Source organism: Helicoverpa zea, chromosome 29, assembly GCF_022581195.2.
Source record: "Helicoverpa zea isolate HzStark_Cry1AcR chromosome 29, ilHelZeax1.1, whole genome shotgun sequence".
Lineage (NCBI taxonomy): Eukaryota > Metazoa > Arthropoda > Insecta > Lepidoptera > Noctuidae > Helicoverpa > Helicoverpa zea.
Window position 1 is genome coordinate 5,568,887 of NC_061480.1, and position 22,718 is coordinate 5,591,604.

The following is a 22,718-nucleotide window of genomic DNA, read 5'->3' on the forward strand; positions in this document are numbered from 1 at the left end:
GGCTAGCCTGTTCGCGCACAACTTCGTGGACATTATAGAAATGTTCGCACACAATATGTTACTGTTTGCTAGAGCGAGTAGACCAGAAGAAACATTTGTGCGCGTTACAGTGCTGCACATTATTGGATCCTTGCCTTAATAGAGAAAGAAGTCAGTGGCAAAAAAACAGCACCAACTACAAGACAGAAGCTACCAAAACGATTCAGTTTTATTTTTCCCTCTTTTTTTTGAAAGTTGGTTCTTTCTACATAATATTTTTGGAATAAGCTTTTATACTATTTCCAGTGCCGTGGTCTAATCGAACGAGATACTTAGCGTTTAACATCGCAAAGCATAGGCCCCGTTCAGCCGAACACGAGACATTCGCGGACAAATACACACACAGGTCAAAAAGGTAACCTCTTTCTTTGAAATTTGTTCTAACTACTTTTTATCCAGTTTATTAAAATCTAGCTCCAGTTATTAAAATCCGCCCCTCACAGCGTCCACAGACTTTTCTAGAAAGCGCTCACTTATCATCAAATACATAAACAGTTGCATCCAGAAACGCACGTGCATATAACACGTGACTGCATTCACAAACAAATTTGATACATATCCCTGTAGGTTTAAGGTCAATAATTGCTTAATAGAGTATGGTGAGAAAGATAAGGGTGTTCTTAAAATAGATTTTGATTTGTAGTAGAATATTAGTCTAGACTTGTCTAGGTTTGGGTGAGTCAAGGGTCTTTTAACGTTAATCATCGGCTTTTATATTGTCTCACACAGAGAAGGATTGAAGGATACTCAAGGCACATCGGCGATTCCAGGCTTTAAAGTGTAGGTGTGTCCTCAAGATGTCTCCACCTTTACTAAATCCTTGGAATCCAGTATCTTCAAAAGTTAGGAAGAATATGTTATGTCGATTTTTCCTAACATTTTATGTCATGGCTTTCCGCAAAGTAAAGCCTGATTCAATAATGTGTCCACTATCTTCTCAGAAAGTACTGTCTTCCTTCAAGCTTTAGTTAAGAAACTCATAAATATTTTAAAAATAATCAATTTTTCCTTGGACCTTTATTCAGCAATTTCATAATCAAGAGCTTAATTACTCTGTAGTTTCGATGTTGTATTTGTGTGTGTGTGTTATGAAAACTTGCACCCTGAATATACAGTTACAATCAAAGTAAGGTTCGATATGAAAAACAAACAAAGGTACTTACCGGTATAGAACAGTAATCTCTTTTGTTAATCTTGAGCTCTTCTTCTTCACTCATGTAATATCTAAAACAAAAGAAAAATATATTAAAATCCTCGCTATTTAAGATAGCTTCATCAGAATAACATACAGGATAGGTACACTTTAACCTGGAGCGGGAAGTAGCTCCGTTTTACACAGCTAGCTTTAGATCTATGACCTAGACCAAGATTAGTGAGCCCTATACTATACACAGCACCAAGTGAAATATTAAAAGCCTTGGTCGGAGATGGGCAGCAGCATTTCCGAAGCTAAACTATCCCGCACTGCGCTCACCGACATGCATGCCCGGCGCGGTGAGTAAGTATGGGCAAATCCCCCTAGCTTGCGGGAGGCAGCAGTCCAGAAATGGAACTTTTTCAGCATGTGACGACGTAAACAGCTCATCATTTTATCCCAATTTTATTTGTGGCCAGCACTGCATGTTTTCTTCTTCCATACTCTTCTGTCTGCCGTCATCTCACAAGTATGTAACATTATTTCTAACCATGTCGACCTTCACACAGTCCATCCATCTTTTCTTTGGTGGTCACTCGTCTCCTTCCACAGCATCCACATTCATGCTCATCACCTTGCTCACAATAGCTCGGCGCTTTAATTAAAGCAAAGTAAAGTAAGTATTTGTTATTATTAGTCCACATTAACCCTCATTCACTGCAAGATTACAATTAAACATAACTAAAGTACAAGCAATTAACATATTTAAAACTCGTATCGATAACTTTCTTTAACCTTTGCAACAGATAATGTTTAAATAAATATTGTTGGCGCCTTATCTTCATAAATTAAACAATGGTTGTGACCCTGAACTGGCATGGAGGTTAGGAAAGATGAGGTTTAATGGCGTCCAAAATGATTCTCGGCCATGGCAATTGTTCTCGAAGATTACCCAAATCATATTGTAGTGCACGCACATTTGCTTGGACATAGGTGCACTCACTATTCCTTTCTCTCACATAGTCCGATGGGACAACAGTCCGACACTACCCGAGAGAGATCAGGCGCAGGACCGCAAAGTTCGCGGACAAATAATGCAGTTTCGCAGATAATATGTTGGAAATGTTCGCACGCAATTTGTTACTAGAGTTGTAAACCAGAAGAAATATTTTTGTGCGTCACACTGCCACACATGATACACACTGGTGGAATCGCGCCTTGAAAAGCTTAGACACAACACAGCACAATACCTATATTCGAAAAGACAGTTTTCTTTTTTGCTTTATTACTAAGAAAACACCTACGAATCATCTCACCATCCTATATTTAAGCCAAAGTCACACCCAAAATTGTAACTTCATTTATATTTAGACACAAATTACGCATTATTATCAAAGAGAAACAGTTGAGATTCCTAATGTTATGACGTACGCATTTAATGGCGGCGGGCGGCCATTTTGATGACGACATTTTGGTGGGAACCGATGATATAAGTCAATGTATTTTTGTCGCTTCTATAAATGTAATGTGTGATTCTTTGAAAGAAAATGTGGGGGAAAACTTTTGATTTTTCATAGTAGATTCTTCAAGCGGTTTCAGGCGCTTTCTGAAAGAAGTAGCACGCACCAGATAAAAGAGAATCAAGCAAGTATACTGTCTTCGCTTAGGGCTCATTTCTGTGACAGCTAGAGTGTCATGAAGTAAAACTCGGGTAGGTGCTAGACGAACTCATGTGTTGTTATAGAAGATTTAGAAGAACATAAATTCGTCATATGTATAATTTTTGACTATGTCTTAATATGACGGGTCAAGAGATATCATATCGCATACCTGTGCAATAAATTGCATTCCATAATGTACATTTAGGTGGGAAATAAAAAATGATGGTCACAAATGGACCCTGATGGACAAAATAGTTAGAAGAGAGGAAGGCGTTTAATGTAAGATACGATAAGATACAACCTGGTGACAGGTGTAGAAATGGACAGCCAAGTCTCTGGTGTCAGACGGATGGCAAAATCTTCGTAATAAGGTCCCATTAAACCCTTTGCGAACGGAACCCTAAAAGCGTTTGACTTTGACCTAATTGAACACTCCCAGCCGTTTTACAGTGTATTGTGACAAATATACATATTATGTAGATCAGGGTTCGTGAAAGTATTGACTTTCGCATTATAAATCAGGACAAGTTTCCGGCCTCGTCTGCAAGCTGAATATATTCGACACAGAATATATCATAATGACAAGAGATAGGGAAAGATAAAAATAAACAATAAACTCTGGCTAAATAACAACTGCACGGGTCTATCAATCATAAGGTTAAGCAATCGGTCCCTGGATGGGTGACCATCTATTTATGTAATGTCATGATTGATATTCGGAAGGCACTTTAAATTGGTGCCATTTGTACATCTTTGGCAGTCGTTACGGGTAGTCAGAAGCCAGAAAGTCTTTCAAAAAGGTATCGGGTTGCCCAGGTTAAATGGATCGACAGTCGAAAGAAGGAACATAAGTCAGTTACAATCATTAAGACTCATCATCGGCCTAGCCTTATTCCACCTATGACGAGGCCGGCTTCCAGTCAATAAAACTCTATGACTAATTCACTCATTAATAAAAGTATCCTTCTAGCAACCCACAGTAGTCATTAATCAGGTGATCTGACAAACAAACAATCACAAAAACCGCAGGCTATACGATAGTCTTCCTGCCAATAATCCGATATGCAACGTACAGCTCAGGGACGACCGACCGCAGGCGCCATCTATGTTTACACGACGGTAATGAACTTAGTTCGTGAGCGCTTACGATAGATGGCGTTGCAATATTTATAAATATACAAAGTCAAAGTTTTTTACCCTGTTCAGTTTAGTTAGGTATTTATACATGTGTGTATCTTGAAACGTCTTGTAAGATAATAAAATAATAAATAAATGTAATGTAATGATAATAAAATAATACTTAAAGAGGAAACTTTTTAACACGCCTATATAAGCTTCACTTGTAACTACCTATGTCCTATGTAAGAAAATCTTGGAATCTTAATTTGACCCACTTCGCGGTCTTCGATTAGGATGAAATTTTGCTCACGCTCTGAGTTCTGATGACAAATTGGTACATGACTAGCGTGTTTTTTAGTTTTTTAATTATATTTTTTTGTTTGTACCCTAAAGGCTCCGAAACTGCTGAACCGATTTAGAAAATTCTTTCACTGTAGGCAAGCAAGCAACACTCTTCCTGAGTAAAATAGTCTATGTGTATTTTATCCCGGTAGGGTCAATAATTTTCACGGGACGCTGGCGAAACCGCGGGAAATCAGCTAGAATATTATGTCCATCAGGATTGAGGAGCCAGTTTTTGTATCTTCATGAAATTTTGTACTTATTTAGTAGTACGTTAAAAAGTATTGTAGGCTCAATCTTGGAATTTGTAGTATAATAGTTCAAAAGTTATATGAACACAAAGGTGGCTCCTCAATCTAAATATTTGGACTGAGGAGCCACGTTGGAACACAGAAAGTATACGATGTACATTCTTGAAAATTTTGTATGATTTAGTAGTAATTGAGCGCAATGCGTACTAAAAATTGAACTCCAGTACCTTTAATATTTAAGAAGATACAATACTTTTAATGTGGCACCTTAACCCATACGATGAAAGTGTGAATTCCCATGAATCGTAAGTGGCAAATTCAAATTACACCCCATAAACATTTAGTAGTAAGTGTGTCTGAATTTGTAGTACATAAACAAAGTAGTAAAATTGAGTGAATTTTGTAAAAATACGTATTTTAAGTGGCTCCTCAATCCTGACGTTTCTGAAATGAGAAAATGCTTGGGTTACCTGAAATCGGAATGGAATTAAAAAAATAAAGACACTAACATTTAGTATAAATTTCTACTAAATATACATGCACAAATGAAAATTGTATGTATTCAATATCTGATAAAAAATCATCTTTTCCATTTTCCTTAGGACGTCGCTAATAAGGGTGACCATGTAATGTGAATAAAAATCAGGATAAATAGGTAGTTCTTAGCTTTGACGCCAATTTTTTATGAAACCTCTGTAGACAAACGCATTTATGGCTATTCCGCCTCGTGAATGACAAAATATTATTAAATACAAAAGTATTTAATAACCTTACTTAATAAAGTATTTAATAAACTTGCTTTGCCATTCAACATTGCTGGAGCGATGTAATGTTCCAAATTCAAAAAACGCGCCTGCAATGGTTTTTTTTTTGCCCTTAGGGCAGGCTAAAATGTTACGACCGTACTGCCTAGTATTTCGTAGTGATTACCACTACTTGATTTTCATTGTCCATAAATTCGATACTTCGCATTTTTTTTAATAATGACAGCATTACATATGAAACAGATATTCGCCTTTATCTGTCGCCCTACCTATTTATCCTGATTTTTATTCACATTACATGGTCACCCTTATTTATTAGCGACGTCCTAAGGAAAATGGAAAAGATGATTTTTTATCAGATATTGAATACATACAATTTTCATTTGTGCATGTATATTTAGTAGAAATTTATACTAAATGTTAGTGTCTTTATTTTTTTAATTCCATTCCGATTTCAGGTAACCCAAGCATTTTCTCGTTTCAGAAACGTCAGGATTGAGGAGCCACTTAAAATACGTATTTTTACAAAATTCACTCAATTTTACTACTTTGTTTATGTACTACAAATTCAGACACACTTACTACTAAATGTTTATGGGGTGTAATTTGAATTTGCCACTTACGATTCATGGGAATTCACACTTTCATCGTATGGGTTAAGGTGCCACATTAAAAGTATTGTATCTTCTTAAATATTAAAGGTACTGGAGTTCAATTTTTAGTACGCATTGCGCTCAATTACTACTAAATCATACAAAATTTTCAAGAATGTACATCGTATACTTTCTGTGTTCCAACGTGGCTCCTCAGTCCAAATATTTAGATTGAGGAGCCACCTTTGTATTCATATAACTTTTGAACTATTATACTACAAATTCCAAGATTGAGCCTACAATACTTTTTAACTTACTACTAAATAAGTACAAAATTTCATTAAGATACAAAAACTGGCTCCTCAATCCTGATGGACATAGAATATTAATATAGTAAATGCTCTTAAATGCTCTAAGTATCCAGTAAATTTCCTCCTTAAACGGATATCCAATACAAACAAGCATTTATTGATCTTGATCGATCAACAGTGATGTCACTGTGTATCGATATATCGATGTTTGATTAGACTTATTGTGAATTATTGGCTATCACTTGCGGAGAGAGACAAGTCAAATGGTTTGTCCTCGTGTGTCAACGATATATTTGTATTAACAAATGGCTATTATTGTTGCTATGAGGTTTTGAGTTGGATCACAAAACTTGATGAAGCTAAAAATTATATTTAATTTTTATTAATTAATTTTTTTTTATATATTTTTTTGATAATTGCGATTTCTGGAAGTGTGTACGTGTAACTTATTCCAATAAATAAAGCTATTCCCTATAATTCCCTCGTCTCGATGGAATAATTACAATGATAGATAAAAAGGTAGCCTTTCTTAGGATTACATTATCCGTGTATTTTATTTATATCTGTTCAGTAGTTTTGTGGTGGACAGCAGATAAAACTCACGCTTGAAAATCTGTTTTTCATCCTAAATGTCAGCTTTCAGCCGTATAGTTTACGGAAACTTGTGGCTACACCAATAAATGTTAGCCACGGGCCACTACAGTCACACTTCAGTTATTTATAAACCCTCGTGCACGGTGTTTGTTAAATTAAATCTAATCGTTGGGATTGAGTACGGCTTCTAGAAATGCAGGCTAATCACATTACAGTTACCCCTATTTACTAGATGCACGTGAATGGAGGTGGAACATAGATTTTTGAGATCGAAAAGTATTTTTCTGTATTAAAAACACTAATGTTTTTGATGTCCTTTAATATTTGAAAGCTGAAGAGTTTATTTGTTTTTACGATTGAACTACTTTGAAAAACTCATTCAGTGTTAGATATCCTATTTTTCGAGGTGGCTACTTTTTATTCGGGTTCGTGAAAAGTTGGTAAAGAAACCGTTGGAAACCGATGGCAAAGCCAGTTTTTTATTGTAGGATTGACCCTTGCAATAATTTCACGGAAAATGTAGGTTGTTGCTTCCATTTAGAAACTATTTAATTAGTTTCCCTAAAAATAGAGTTCTTTTCAACCATCATTATGTCCCCAGTGATTCTGCCCTAATATGCTAATTTCCTAAGCAAGATTCATACTAACAAGAGACTTTAAGCTAACAAACTATGCAGCGACAGAAACCATCTATCATTTATCTACATAACAGTGATATTGAAGTACTATTTATAATTATTTAAATGCATTATAGATAGTTCAACTCAGATTTGCGCGCGGCCCTATGTGTGCGTCGGCTTGTAAATATACAACTTTCATTCGTGTGACAGTGACGTCGTCCGAGCATGACGTGTTCTCATCGCTTTTTGTTATGGGTACAGTCGTTTACGAAAATGTCTAGTTCTTCACGGAGAAAATGTTTTAAGGAGTCAGGTAGCGTTTCAAAAAAATGAAACAACATTCAAAGCTTTTTATTATTACATTTTACAGTTTATCATTATTTTCTCATACGGCTTTTCAAATTGACATTGACAGTATCTAAGAAATAAATGAAGTGAAATATCTAAGATGAATTAAATACTCCTTACATATTTTCTAGCTCGGGGTACGCGGACAATAAATAAATGTGTGGACTAAGAATGTAAAAGACCTATAATTTAGTATAATAATGGAAACAAAATGTGTGGGGAATTTTAAAAAATTATATTGCTTCGCATAATGTCGACCAAAATAAGACGGAAATAATGAAACTCATAAATGAACGTTTAAGTCAAATTGATGAAGGGATGTTGGGTAATACTTGTCGACATGTACAAAAGAAAAAAGAAGAATACTATAGACATTTTGACATGGAGTCAGAATTTATAATTAACATTGGTGAAAGTAGCGAATCCGAAAATTCATCATTTGATTTTTCAAGTAGCGATACAGAATCATTATAAATAAATAAACTAAATAACGTAATAACTGTACTTTAAACAGCCGTATACAACCCCTAAATAACTGTATTTGTACCCGACTGTACCTCTTGTCACGCACAAAAAGTCACTGTATATGTACAAGGGTTACCCACACATAGGGCCGCGCGCACGACTGAGTTGAACTTACTATACCACAGATAAATACACCGGATGTGCTTATAACAGCGGTTTTGTAAGGCGAGGTCATACTATTAGCGGAAAGCGGAAACAGAGACAGCGCCATGACTCAAGTTTGATAGACGCGGCGCTAGTGTCTATGGCATAGACTTCAATATTACCTACAAGGAAAAAATAGGGTCGTGGCGCAAACTATACTTTTTGAGGAAACATGGTATTCGGTCCCCGGGTCGAGCCGAAATCGCTTTGAGGATTTTAGAGAATTTTACAAAGCAGCTCGGAGTCTGGAAGTTGATGATTGGTACACCTGTGCATCGTAGAGCATGTTAATGTCAGTTATGTGCCTGACCCCTCTCCGGTGCGGTGTCGGATTGTCGTCCCATCGGACTATGAGAGTGAAAAAATAGTGAGTGCACCTGTGTCCAAGCAAATGCTTGTGTAGGTACTATAATATGTCCTGTGCAGCTGGCTGATCTCCGAAATCGGCCTTGGACGCCATTATTATTAATATGAAATTGATTCAGAGTTTGAAAACAAAGTAATCCATCACAGCTCATTGTCAGAATATTATTCTTATAAGCATATTTTATTAAAACAATGATTGTCAATTCGCACGACGTTATGAGGTCAAATTCGATCAATCAATATAAATGTGAGTGAAATGGACTTCAAGTTCATTTTTCAACAGGTTTTCATCCGGATGCGGGAAGTTGATGGACGGAACTGCGGGGAACAGCTAGCTAGTATGAAATATTACTGGTACAAACTTCATTTCCGCTCTAGGCTTCAAAATCAGAACCAAAGTGTTTTTTTTTTTTTCTTAACATAAGCTCTATTTGTTTTACTGAATCGCTGACAGTCACGCCTAGCCTTTATGGGCACCGAAAATATGATTTATGCGCCCTTCACAAAAGGGCTATTGGCATAAATTAACCAAAAAAAAAAAACAATCAATCGGAACTCAACCTTATTCACTAGCCATTAGATGTCAAAATCATTTGACCATGTCACCATTGTACGTGTCAATTGAAAATCAACCTTAATTGGGTAGTCATAAGATGTATTTCTTATTTAAATTCTATCGCACAGCGCAGATCATACAATATCAATTTGCAATCAAAAATGAGCTTTAACAGTGTAAGCGTAAGATTGAAAATAAAAGACTGTTGTCTAAGAATTGATATTTGAAAATGATTAACATAATTATGTAGTTTAACGCCTTGGGATTATCATACTAGTTATGGGCACAGGGTCCAAATTTCCATGTTTTAATACTGTAGAAAATAACTTTCTAATAGCGAGTTTCCACCAAAATTGTTCGCGCACGGCGGTTGCAGTTTCGCGGACATTTTAGAAATGTTCGCACGCAATTTGCTACTGTTTGCTAAAGCAAGTACACCAGAAGAAACATTTGTATGCAACACAGTGCCACACATCTTTTCGTCTGACATCCAACGAGTGGGGGGTGAATGACAGCATAAAAACTGCACGTGGTGATTAACGTCCTTTCCTTCTTTGTATAAGAAGAGGCATATACTCTGCCGTGGGAAACATTGCAGTTACCTGGTTAAGATTCCTGGCAACTGAAACCGCATGTCTCAAGTCGTGGTGACCTAGTAGGTAAAGAACCAACCTCTCAAGTTTGAGTGTGGGTTCGATTCCAGTTCAGGTAAGTACCAACGCAACTTTTCTAAGTATAATACTTTCTAAGTATATCTTGGACACCTTGAATTAAAGGAAAACATTTGAAGGTGAAGGAAAACATCTCGAGGAGACTTGCACTATAACGTCTGAAATCACCGACCTGAACTGATCGAGCGGGGGATTAACGTTCAATCCTTCTCCGTGTGAGAGGAGGCCGCAGCCCAGCAGTGGGACGATAAAAAAGTCTATATGATGACGATGATGATGATGATGATGAAACCACATGAAGTAGTTCCTTCATAAATAAATATGAGTTCGCAATAAAGTGAAAGTGTGATTACAATGCTACTTGTACTTGTATAATCAAGTTTGTTAAGTCAAACATTGTCGATAGTAACTTGACATATAAACGCTGACACGATTGGAGCTATGTCTGTTGGTTGAAAGAATGGCACGCATATAACTTGTAGGTAAGTAGTTCCATACCCGGGCTGAGGGTTTTTACGTACAAGTTCCGAGAACGGGAGGGTTATTAGATAATTTCCCAACAAAAAAAGGACTTCTATACTTACGCTTAACAGTTATTTATCTAGATTCATACCCTTTTTATTTAGGTTATTGTGAGATGAGAGGGTATCTCAGAGTCGAAGGCTCCGCTGCCACCTTCTCTAGCATTACTGCTTCGCAGAAGAAGGCGACGCCATGCGGCATCACATTCCCTCTCGTCCCGGACCATGGCTTGAACCGCAGCTGAGGCGAGGACACGGCAGCCCCTAAGCTTCATTGCAGTACTAATTCTCTTACAATGTTAGACGGATTTTAGAAAACTCGAATACTAGGGATTACAAGTTTTGTAAACCTACAGACTCATCATCTCCCGAGCCATTTCAAAACTATTTTAGGGGCTTCCAGTCTAACCGATGCTGCTGAATACCAGTATCTTACAAGGAGCGTCTGCCTATGTGACCTTCTCAACGCAATTACCCGGGAAACCCAATACTCCTTGGTAAGACTGGTGTGAGACTTACTGGCTTCTGACTACCCGTAGCGACTGAAAAGATGTTCAAATGACAGACAGGACCTACAGTTTATCGTGCCTTAAGCAAAACACAACATGAGAGGAAAATATTCAGTTCAATGACTTTTTAGTTAAAAGAATGGCATTAAAATCTACATAAACTTCTATAGAATTCGAAAATAGAATCGGTCACGGCTACGCCGCGTGATGCGCACGAGTTTGCAGAAACATACGATTCGATATTTAAATGAGTTGTTCTTTTTTTGTTTTGTTTAATTTTCTATCATTATGTTTGTGTGAGACTAATATTTTATTTGGACACGTATCGTATATGCTAATATTTGGTTTTTGGGTTTAGTGTAAGCTGTTAGTATTTCTAACAACGATCTAGATATTAAAATAGATTAGTTGAATTTATAATTCATGAAATATATCTATTCAATTCATTTACTGCTATCATAAAATAAAATTATCTTACTGAAATCAACCACCTATAAACAAACATTTTGAATAAGAAGGTTTTCTTAGACATTTCACGTTATCAACTTCAGAAGGAAAGATACCTAAAGGCAAGATTCCACTGGTGTGTATGGTGTGCGTAAATGATTCTTCTGGTATACTCGCTTTAGCAAACAGTAATTTAAAACGCACTCGTACACAAAAATCACATGTCACAATTCACATCAACAACTATGTAATATTAACTGTATGCTTAACATTTATTTCATAAAAACCGGCCAAGTGCGAGTCGGACTCGCGCACGAAGGGTTCCGTACCAGAGCAAAAATTAGCAAAAAAATCCAAAATATTTATTTTATTCTAGTTTTCAGTATTTGTTGTTATAGCGGCAACAGAAATACATCATCTGTGATTTCAGCTCTCTAACTATCACGGTTAATGAGATACAGCCTGGTGACAGACGGATGGACGGACGGACGGACGGACGGACAGAGGAGCGAAAACAATAGGGTCCCGTTTTACCCTTTGGGTACAGAACCCTAAAAAACAAATACCTAACACCAAGAACCAAGAATAAAATTGTCTAATTTAGACGAACATTAGCTACCTCTTTCGATATAATGCATTTACTGATAAGCGAGCCATTTTAATTAATGTCCCGCCCATTGTTCGTACATACTAAGTTACTAGTACTTAACATAAAGTAGCTAAAACAGCTGTAACTTCAGTATAAAGTCACGATTCGTATGGCCGATAACTTAATGGCATGTGATCGTTACGCGTGAAAAAATAGCACATGTTTTATATAATTCCAGAAAATGGATAATGTCCTCATGGCCGATTGTCGTCCACGGCGGCTGTGCTCGTGTAAGGAGATCAGCCAGCTGCGCAGGACATAATAATATTATAGTGCACGAGCATTTGCGCAGACACAGGTGCACTCACTATTCTTTCACTCTCATACCCCGATCGGACGGCAATCCGACATGACCGCAGATATATGGGGCAGGATCGACATTCACGTGCTATCTGATGCACGGGTATCAATCACCAACTGCCAGACGATCAGACGAAGCGATTTCAGCCCCATCCGAAATTCGCAACCGACACCTCGCGCGATAGCAGTCGCGCTATGCGATAACTAGACGAGACAATTAAACTGAATAAAAATAATCGGAGTATAATAAGCAAAGCTTCTCAAAAATCGACAATACAAGTAGATATAAGTACGAACAAATGCGCAAGGAGTCAAATGGTTAACAACAGAAATGCAAAGTTATGTGAAATTTGACTCTGAAATGAAGTCACCGTATTCGTATAAATAAATAAATAAATAAATAAATAAAAATTTTTTTAACGACGTTAAAAATCTGATGATCCCTCCTAATATGGGTTAGCAGCGGTGAGGGAGTGTCAGACTCTTACTGACTAAAAACCGTCGTGATCCGTCGTAGGCCTTCTATGTACCAGGGCCGCGATATCTCTTTCGAACAACCCGCAGGCCTTGGCCCTACTGGGCCCCGCTGGGGTTGCTGATGACATCTCTTTGAAGAGCGCGTGGAACAGTGCGGGCCGTCGACACGGGTCTGTCGTCTAAGCAGACAGAGGGACGATGAGCCACCCGAACTCACCGCTCACAGACCCACGCCTACGGTGGCCGGGAGTCATCTCGCGACACCCGACGCCCGTGGTGTCTACCTGGTCTAACGCGGCGGCCGGGATGAGAGGTGCGAACTCTCTGTCGTTCCACCTCCTCCTTCTCGAGCATGACTACTTCGCAGAAGGAGGCGTATGCGGGAAGACTTAAAGCTACTCTTTGTCTGTGAACGCGAAGTAATTACCCAGGACACAGGAGAACCGGGTGTCATTTTCGAAGGTTCAAACCTAGCCCTATTGTTTGTAGTTATGTTTGTGACCATCTCACTGAATCTTTACCACGTGAATGCATTGCCACACGTGAGAGCTCACGTGTTTCTAACAACAATTGTAAGTAGGTTAACGAACAGTTCAGACTTATTGTTTTATACTATCGTTGAAGTAATCTATCGTTATCATTATATACGTATCAATAACTAGCTGTCCCCTGCAGTTTCAGCCGCGTCCCGAAGAAAGTAGGTACTGCCTGTACAGGGATAAAATATAGCCTACTCGGGAAGAGTATAGATTTCCTATAGTGAAAGATTTTTTTTTAATCGGTCCTGTAATAGTTGAGTTTTTCCTCTTTATTATAGCTATTTCATGCAGTTTATTTATAGCTGTGGTAAAAGGGTACTATTACTTCAAATCAAAAAGCGTTTATTCAAAGTAGGCTGATAAATCACCAGTTTTCGAACGGCAAATTACATGAGACAGGCCCCTAAAACGCCCACCCTTCACCACTTCCTATGTGTTTTTGCTGGGAAGAAGTGGTGCAACAGAATCTCCAGCAAACTTCGTATAAAGCAGCAGATGTGTATAATGTTACACTGTTAAGTTTCATAGTGACAGAGAATTCAACAGATAGAGATAGAGAATTTGCAAACTGTCATTTATTGGCAAAGACAGCATTTTCTGTATGCAACGTAACGCTAAGCAAGAATTCAGTACGTTTGATAAAACCTTTACAGATACCGATTATAATTATTATCGATACAGTTGTGCAGCAATTCAACCAATTGACCTTTTTAATCGATGTTGTGTGTAATGCACGTGTTTTTATGTCTCGATCGATACAATACAAGTAAGTACAGTAAACTGCACATTAGTGGTAACTGTCATGCACCTTAACTCAATAGTAATAAGTACGATTTTCCTATAAAACTGTTACCACTGACCTGAAGTTGACTGTACAAGTTATACAATTCCCGACAAATAAGTTTTCTCTTTTGAAGTCCGCCATTTAACGCTACACATGTAGTAGTATTTTCTTCGTACATTTTGAGTATCGAAACGGTACTGGTAGCCGTTTTTGGAAACAAATTATTTTATGAAAACTCTCCATATGTATGTAATCGTGTGCGCAATAGCCATGGCAAGGTTCGAGCACATTTGTTCGCGAGCGATTGTGTATGCTATGGCGAGAATCTACAGCTAGCATGTGTTCACGCACTGAGAAACATTCGCATAGAGCTGCACACCGGTGGAACGTCGCCCTTAAAGAAATTGGTTTGTCATAAGCCCTGTGAAGGCATTTAGGGCTGTAATCCGTATTTTGCTAAAAGAAACGTTGGCTTAACTAAATAGAACTGATAACGCTCTTAAAAGCTCGCTTGTCTATGGTACGAAATTTTGTCAGAATCGGTTTTAGCGTGACAGTGAAACATACACATACTTACCTACAGCGTGCGCGATTCGTCAGAACGACCGGCCTGTAATTGCCTTTTGTGGTTTAATTTACCGTAAAATGAGGTTACTTTGCTCCGGTTTTTGCTCCAAAATTTAATATGTGTTACTCACGCAAAATACCTCTTTGATACGGCTTTTCAGAAAATTTTACATGACTCATTGATCCTTCTGGATCCAATATTTAAAATGACAAACATAATTATTTAATTTATTTATTTTATTTTTTTTTATTTAAAAGTGGAGCAATGTTACCCACCCTTTCGGAAACATTGCTCCTACATTTAACTTGTACTAAAACAGGCACATTTAAGAAACAGGGACAAAGTTAACAGCCTCAGCTGTTAAATTGCTCCAAAAATAAATAGCGATGCATCAACTTTTGAGTCTTTCTCGTCATACTGATGTAGTTTGAATGAAATAAAACTCAAAATAAACAACATAAGGAACATTTTTTATTTGTACTTTCAGATAAATCAGTCTTAGAATCATTTTCTCTTAAGTCTAATAAACTATCAAAACCACCAAAGGCTACATAAATCTCTAGAAACATGTAAACTTTTAGAAATAACATAAAAATAAGAATTTCTAACGCTAGACATTAGAAACGTGAAAAAAAAGAACTAAAAATACCTTCTAAAAAAACTTATGAGGATGAACAATCATATTTTTAATAATTATTGAGATCTTAGGTCCCCCAAATTTGATCGAGATCAGGAACAGTATAAAATTCACGTCGACCAATTTTCTTCGGTGCAGATATACATCCAAGAACTTCATTCCAAGTGTATTGGATCTCATCCTTTGGTTTTGGCCATTTCCAATATTTGAGAGACCTTTTCATTGAGGATATGTACGGTCCTTTATCATTGATTTTCGTGATGATGCCTGGGAAGACTTCCCCTTCGTATGTGAAAGCTACATATTCTCCTTCGGCCTTTATGAGTGGTTTAAATTTTTTTGTTTTAGAACTTTCCCTGGCATTGTCTACGGTTGTCTCTTCTTCTGACATTGTCTCCAGCATATCATTCATTGTTTCATCGTTTGAAGAGTCATGAAGAGATATTTCACTCTCGGCATATGTACTGTCGCTATGAATTCTTGTACGACGAGGTTCTGAAGTCGAGGCCTGGGCTTCCATTTCAAGACATGGCTCCTCGTTTTCTTTGTCCGCCAGTGAACTGTCTATCAGCTCCGTGACACTTCTTCCCGGAACTATGTTGAGTTTCGTTCGTCGTCTTTTCGGGTTAACGCCTCCAGTCCATTCCACTCTCTTGGCTTGAAGTGTTTCCAAAAAAGAATTTTCTGCCGCAGTCTTATCAACAGGTTTAGGCAATCTCTCTAATAAGGCATTTGCATTGGTCGGATAAATCCCACATTTCCTGAAACCGGATTTTAAGTTTTCTTTTCTATTTTCTTCTAAATCCGCAAGAAGTTTTTTAAGTAAGACTGGAAAACTGCTCTTTTGAACAGTTTTTTCCCGTATGCCTTGTTCGCACTGCTTCCATGTCGTTAGAATTTTCCGCCATGCAACTTTCATTGGATGAAAGAAGGCGACATCGAGTGGTTGCGTCAAGTGGGTGCTGTTCGGAGGAAGACACACGAACCGTATGTTATTTTCTTTGCAAGCTTTAAGAACATCTACCGAAATATGTGACGATAGATTGTCGCCTATGAGGACTTTAGGGCCTTCCTGTTTTTTGAGCTTTGGCAGTACAAGTGCGAAAAACCAGTCATTGAATATGTTCATGTCGAACCATCCGGAAGGACTACAATTGTAGCGAGTATTTTTCGGCCCATTTTCTGTCCAAGTATTCCATAGCTGCTTAGATTTATAGACGACGTATGGCGGAAGTAATTCTCCTTCAGCACTTCCAGCAAACATGATCGATGTAGAACTTTTGGATGTATCTCTTATAATTTCGGGGTATTTGGTGCCTCTTCTCGTCAAAATCTTTTTTTGCCCAGGGTCATCACATAAATTCGTCTCATCGTAATTCCAAATATTTTCTGGTGGAACATCTTTTAACACCTCTGCTAAATTTTGAATATAATCTGAAAGAGTTTCCCGATCAGTGCCAGCTCTACTGCGCTTTATATTAGCAGCGAGGCGCTGTGACAATTCAGCATTTCTTTTCAAAAAACTCGACACCCATTCCAAGCCTGGGCAGTTGTTTTTAAACTTGGGAACTCTTCTCCCAATCTTGTCCAGATAAGATTGTATTACAATACGCAAATCGAAACTTGTAAGAGGAAAACCATGCTCGCTCAATTTTTGTATGCACGATACGAAAATTTTTTCTTCTTCCTCCGTGAATGTTGTAGGTGCTCCAGGCGGCCTTGGTGTTTCGTTGCGTCGTAAGAGCCTAATTTGGTTTATAATAGTCCTTCGTGGAATCCTATATATTTCACTAGCCTTCCTTTGCGTTAATTCTTTATTTTCTATTGCTGCTAGACAATCTCGAAGAGCCTCTTGTGAATAATTTTTATAATTTCTTTTAGGCATTTTCCTTACATAATTCCGAGGCATTTTCCTATAAAAAAAAAAAAACTATTTGAATTTAGTATGAGCTATGTGACAGTTACTATTAGCAAGTATTCAAACGCAATTTCAATTGTAACTTTGCTCCAGGAGCAAAATATCCCCAAACATGGCGCAAAGTAGGCACAAGAAAGTAAAAGAGGTTAGAAATCCAAATTAATGCACATATTTTCTAAATATTAGTTGAAATTGTTAGCTAATTACATACCTACTTACATTAAACTCTCCTTACCTCAAATATCTGAGTATATTCGTCGATGAAGGTGGATTTTGCAGACTATTTTTTTTTTTAAGAATCGCTCGTCTGTTGTTAATGGCTGCTAACGAAGAAAAGAAATGTCAAAAACCGGAAGTGCTTATTCAGTGTTGCCAATCTTATAAAACATATATCGGACGCGTTCAAAAATTTTTAAACATCTCCGTATATTAAGAGATTTAATCGAAATAATCTTTTTTTAAATTTGGAGCATATTTACCTTCATGGAGCAAAGTAGCCTCATTTTACGGTATCTTGACTTTTTGCATGCATATTTTATTATTTACTAGCATCTCCCCGCGGTCACCCGCGTCCCGGATGGTGAAAAATCCTATGTCCTTCTCCCGGGTCTAAGCTCCCCTCTAATTTTCAGCTTTAATGGTTCGGCCATTCTTGACTTTTAAAATGTGTAACTAATACGACTTTCTATAGATTCCATTTTTATTTATTTATCTCAGGATACCTTACCCTCCGACCTGTGCTTACAATAGGTATACTAACCACAGATAAAACAATAGCAAGATCATCGTCCTCTAAAAAGATTGAATTGAAAATGTCACGACCTTTTTATCGGGAATTATTTCAATTATTATAATGACATTTAATAATTGAATTAAGATAGTAATGATATAGTGCGTTGACTTGAGATAGAGGACAGTGGGACTTTCAGAGTGTTGAAGGCACATTTGTTTTGAAACGGAATATTTCATAGATATGGTACCTGAATTTGCCGGTAGAGGCGCTAATGTAGAATGGGTACTTTGGGCCTAGGTTAATTATGTTTAATGTCTTTGTTTTATTTTAAATGTTTATTTTAATGTCTTTGGCAGATTCGAATGGTATCTATTCTGAAATATTTTTTTGAAAATATTTATTTCTGGTAAAACCAATAGAAAATAATTGAAGAGGAAACATTTTCTGGTTTGTTTATTTGAACCCATAAGGCTCCGAACATACTGAAACGATTAAAAAAAATCTTTCACTGTTCGAAAGCCCCATATTCCAGTTTAGCATAGGCTATGTTTTATGCCGGTATGGGCAGTCATTCCCGCGGGACGCGGATAAAATCTCGAGAAAACGGCTAGTCCTCAATAAAAATGAGAAGGTCCTTTTCAAAACAAACAATTATATGCAAAAAGAAATAATTCCACAATTTTACGCCGTGTAATCTTGAGGAGTGAAATGGCTGACTTCAGTGAAACTTCAGAGGAACAAAATTTTACGAGTTCTGCAATGACACAATTTGGTAGTTTTCAAATCCGGCACACGAAAATGAGGTTAATTTTAATTAGCGTACTGGCAACACCACAGATGTCGCAACTGTCATCTATACTAATATTATAAAGCTGAAGAGTTTGTTTGTTTGTTTGTTTGAACGCGCTAATCTCAGGAACTACTGGTCCGATTTGAAAATTTCTTTCAGTGTTAGATAGCCCATTTATCGAGGAAGGCTATAGGCTACTTTTTATCCCGGTACGGGAAGTAGTTCCCACGGGATGCGGGTGAAACCGCTGGCAGAAGCTAGTAAAACATATTTATGTGTAACGTGCCCCTTCATAAACTACTGAGATAATAGATCGTAAAGTTGTAAGCGTATGCACTCCCGCGCATATATTTGTGTTTTTGCAATCAATCATACATTCATATACTGTGCTGTTAGAAATGTGAAAGTTTGTGTTTGTCCCATGGGCCCATGTTAGTGGTATTTCTAACCAAGAATATTGCAGAGGTGTTTCATAATGGATACCTACCTACTGACCAAAACTAAATTAAATAAATTGTGCAAACACATCCGATTTTCTGAAAACAATGTTTACCACAACATTTTATGTTTGCGACGGAAACCCTATCCAACCGTTTTCGAACATATTATTTATATTGTATCTTATTCATGAGAAAGATTGCAACCTGGAGTTGAGATATTATAACGCTATCCCGAATTTGTTAAAAAAATGTTTTAGTGTTATGTATGCAAAACAATAGTTAGTACTCACCAAGTATTCACTATTTTATTATCTGTCTCTCGAAGATAATGACATAATCTGAAACAAAACATGATTCCATGAAATCACACAAATATTATAAAAAGGCAATAACTAACTTTGCTTAATAATTATAGAACAACACAGACATAGGTTTTTTTTTCATATTATGAGCATGAAAGTTTGTAATTATGGATGCTTCTTCCCCTTTCACACAAAAAATATAGGATTTTGATAGCCGAAAGATATGTTGTGTCCGAAAGACCGAAAGATGGCCGAAAGATGTCCACTGCTGGACAAAAGCCTTTCCCAAGCTTCGCCGCTTTGCTCGATCTTCAGCAACCCGCATCCAATCCCAGTAACTAGGTACTAGTTATATATTTTTATAATTATTTAAAACGGTAAAAAGTATGTTATAAAATACCTAAATAATCTTAATTCTACGTACACACCTCCTTATAGCCGTGACATATCTATGACTAGCAACTCTGATATCATCCTAGTCAGAGGTCCTGACAAGCTGATAAAATCAGTAACCCTGGCAGTTATCGTTAGATCACATAGATAAGAGTTAATTGTCATCGTCATTATACGATAAAAATTAACATTATCATCTAATTAGTCAACTTGACGAAATTTGTTAATGCAAGCTTGCATATTTTGAGGACACGCCTCTTTTTTCAAGGGTAAAGCGGAGGCCGGTGATTTATAAAAATCTATAACGTCATTGATAAAGATAAAGGTACATTTTGGTTGCTAGCTACCGACTGCAACAGCCGACAGACAAAATCGGCAGTTTCACTACTGGTTTGTATGTATTTACGTGAAACCGTTTTGGATCCAAGCGGCAGCACGTGCAGTCGCCCTCAGATATGAGAGACTGATTCCCTGCAGTCACTGTAAGTGCGGTCGTCAGTGGCTATCGCCAGCTAACTCTTCGAATAATTTTGCCATTCCAAAATTAGCTACTAGTAGCTATATATAGGAACAAGGAAAACACAAGTTCAGGCCAGGTAACTTTGCAATTCTAAAGTTTAAAGCCATTTTTTAATCCTTACGCATTTATTAATACAGTCGTGAAGCTTTGTTTGACCATTGGCTACTAATGATTCCAAAAGAAAAGAAAAAAAAAATGAAAACACTTCTGCGCACGCATGATGCGTCAAATGCAGAATTGCAAAGTTATGCAGCGTCATGAATATTTCTGCCCGACCCAGAAATTGAACCAGGGACCCCCGACCAACGGGACAGTCAAAGATGTAGATGAGCCAATATATGCAATTCATGAGGAATCTGAAACCCTGCAACCATAATTCAAACTCCCATTTTACTTGGTGAGATTCAAAAAATGGCAACATCAAATGAAAACCAGCAGTGCTTTTCGTATGATGCAGTGATTTCGTATGAAATCGTATGCCGAAGACCCGAAATTAATGAATTTGACCCATTTTTTAAAAATAAAGTGGCATCTATGTAACGATTTATATCGGTTTACTTGGAACCTTATAAAAAAAAACTGGTTCAGTGCAAGTCGGACTTGCGCACGAAGGGGTCCCGTATAATCATCGGCAAGGATATTGAGCCCTGACCTTCACCTGCGCAGAAGTGATTTATTGGTTTATTGCCTTAAGTGTACAGTGCGCAAAGTCCCCACTCTTCCGCCGCGAGCTCATTATCCGCGCCGATAACTATACTATTCGTACATGTGTATTCTAGTTTTCAGGATTTGTTGGTAAAGTGGCAAAATAAATACATCATCTATAAACAATCTAGCTATCATGATTTATGAGATTATAGCCTAGTGACAAACGCACAGACGGATAGACAGACGAACAGAAAAGTAAATGGGTGCCGTTTTCCCCTTTGGCTACGGAATCCTTAAAAAATTAAATACCTAACTATTACTCGACGCGATAAATTAATATTTATTATGAACACGTATACCACATTTCAGTATCTTATATTTGTCACATAGAACATAGTCATTTAATAACTCCCATATACCTACCTAATAGAATAACCGTTTTCCCGCGGTTACGCCCGCGTCCCGTGGAAACAACTGCCTTTACCGAGATAAAATAGCTAATAATACTCGGGACTTTCGAACAGTGAAAAAAGTTTTTAATCGGTCCTGTATTTTTGATTTTATCTATTACAAACAAACACACAAAAATCCATTTTTTTCTCGTTATAAATTGAGCACAGCAGTATAATAAATCTAGACTAATTATTTCTACAAATAACATTTTTTCTATAAATAACAGACATAAAATAAGTAACGATTTCAAATGAGACTTAACCAAGCAGGTTCTACGTGAAACTACCTTCATTTACGTAACTATACAGTTAACTAAACTGTTGCCTGTCCCAAAGTTATTTTCAATCGTTCTTGTTAGTTCTAATATATTCGAGTTAAAATAGGGATCTTACATACCTTGAATTCCTTGGAGAAGACCTTTTTTTCTTACGAGAACCGGTCCAGCTTATCTCTAGAAAGGTTCTTATCGTTTCACTTTTTATTTACTCTTTCAGGTAACTATTTGTCGAGTTTATTTCGATAAAACTAACATTTAACCGAGTTTAGAACCTTAAATAACTAGATATTACTATGTCGAAGAACTGTGAACATGAATTATTTTTAATCTAATGTTCTATAGCTAACGATACAATTTAAACTTAAAATTAAAGTGCAAAGTAACACATCCCTCCCCGACGGACGTTGTCACTGCACTATTTTTTTTTAGTAGAAATTGTGTGAAACGCATTCCGTCGGTGTTGCATTTTGCATCAATAAAGTTGTTTGCAGTTCCTATCGAAAGCGGAACATTTGATCAGACTATTTCATTAACATTTAATTTTTTTTGTTGAAGTATACACTCAAATTATTGTTTTTTATATTCAAATTCGGTCTTTTTTGAATGGAAACTTACGTAATTTTCAAAGAATTGACATATTAGTAGGAATTTACTTTGCTGGTAACATTGAGCCTGCGTTTTGTTATTGCTTTTGGTACATATAGGGATTGTTTATTTTCGGAGATTTTATTTGATAAAAACTGAATAAATGAATGATAAAAATATTAAATGAAT

At 37.1% G+C, this 22,718-nt stretch overlaps 2 protein-coding genes across 2 annotated transcripts in view; both read right to left on the reverse strand.

The window, feature by feature from the left end:
- The window catches only part of LOC124643953 (protein phosphatase 1 regulatory subunit 3C), a 64,384-nt gene extending 42,029 nt beyond the window's left edge, over positions 1-22,355 (reverse strand). The window contains exons 1-3 of the mRNA XM_047183080.1: positions 22,064-22,355; positions 19,642-19,689; positions 1,203-1,263 (exon numbers count right to left, since the gene is read on the reverse strand). The gene's annotated coding sequence lies outside the window, so the exon portion shown is untranslated. The remainder of the gene's footprint in view (positions 1-1,202; positions 1,264-19,641; positions 19,690-22,063) is intronic.
- On the reverse strand, positions 15,283-17,885 carry LOC124643952 (MFS-type transporter clz9-like). Its single transcript, XM_047183079.1, has 2 exons — positions 17,624-17,885; positions 15,283-17,383 (listed from the first exon to the last, which is right to left on the reverse strand). Exon 2 carries the CDS (start codon positions 17,377-17,379, stop codon positions 15,538-15,540), a length of 1,842 nt encoding a protein of 613 aa, XP_047039035.1. The 5' UTR covers positions 17,380-17,383; positions 17,624-17,885; the 3' UTR covers positions 15,283-15,537.
- Positions 22,356-22,718: the final 363 nt, after the last annotated feature.

Bases quoted from the DNA above. Each gene is read 5' to 3' on its own strand.
- LOC124643952 (XM_047183079.1), bottom strand. From the start codon at position 17,379: ATGCCTCGGAATTATGTAAGGAAAATGCCTAAAAGAAATTATAAAAAT.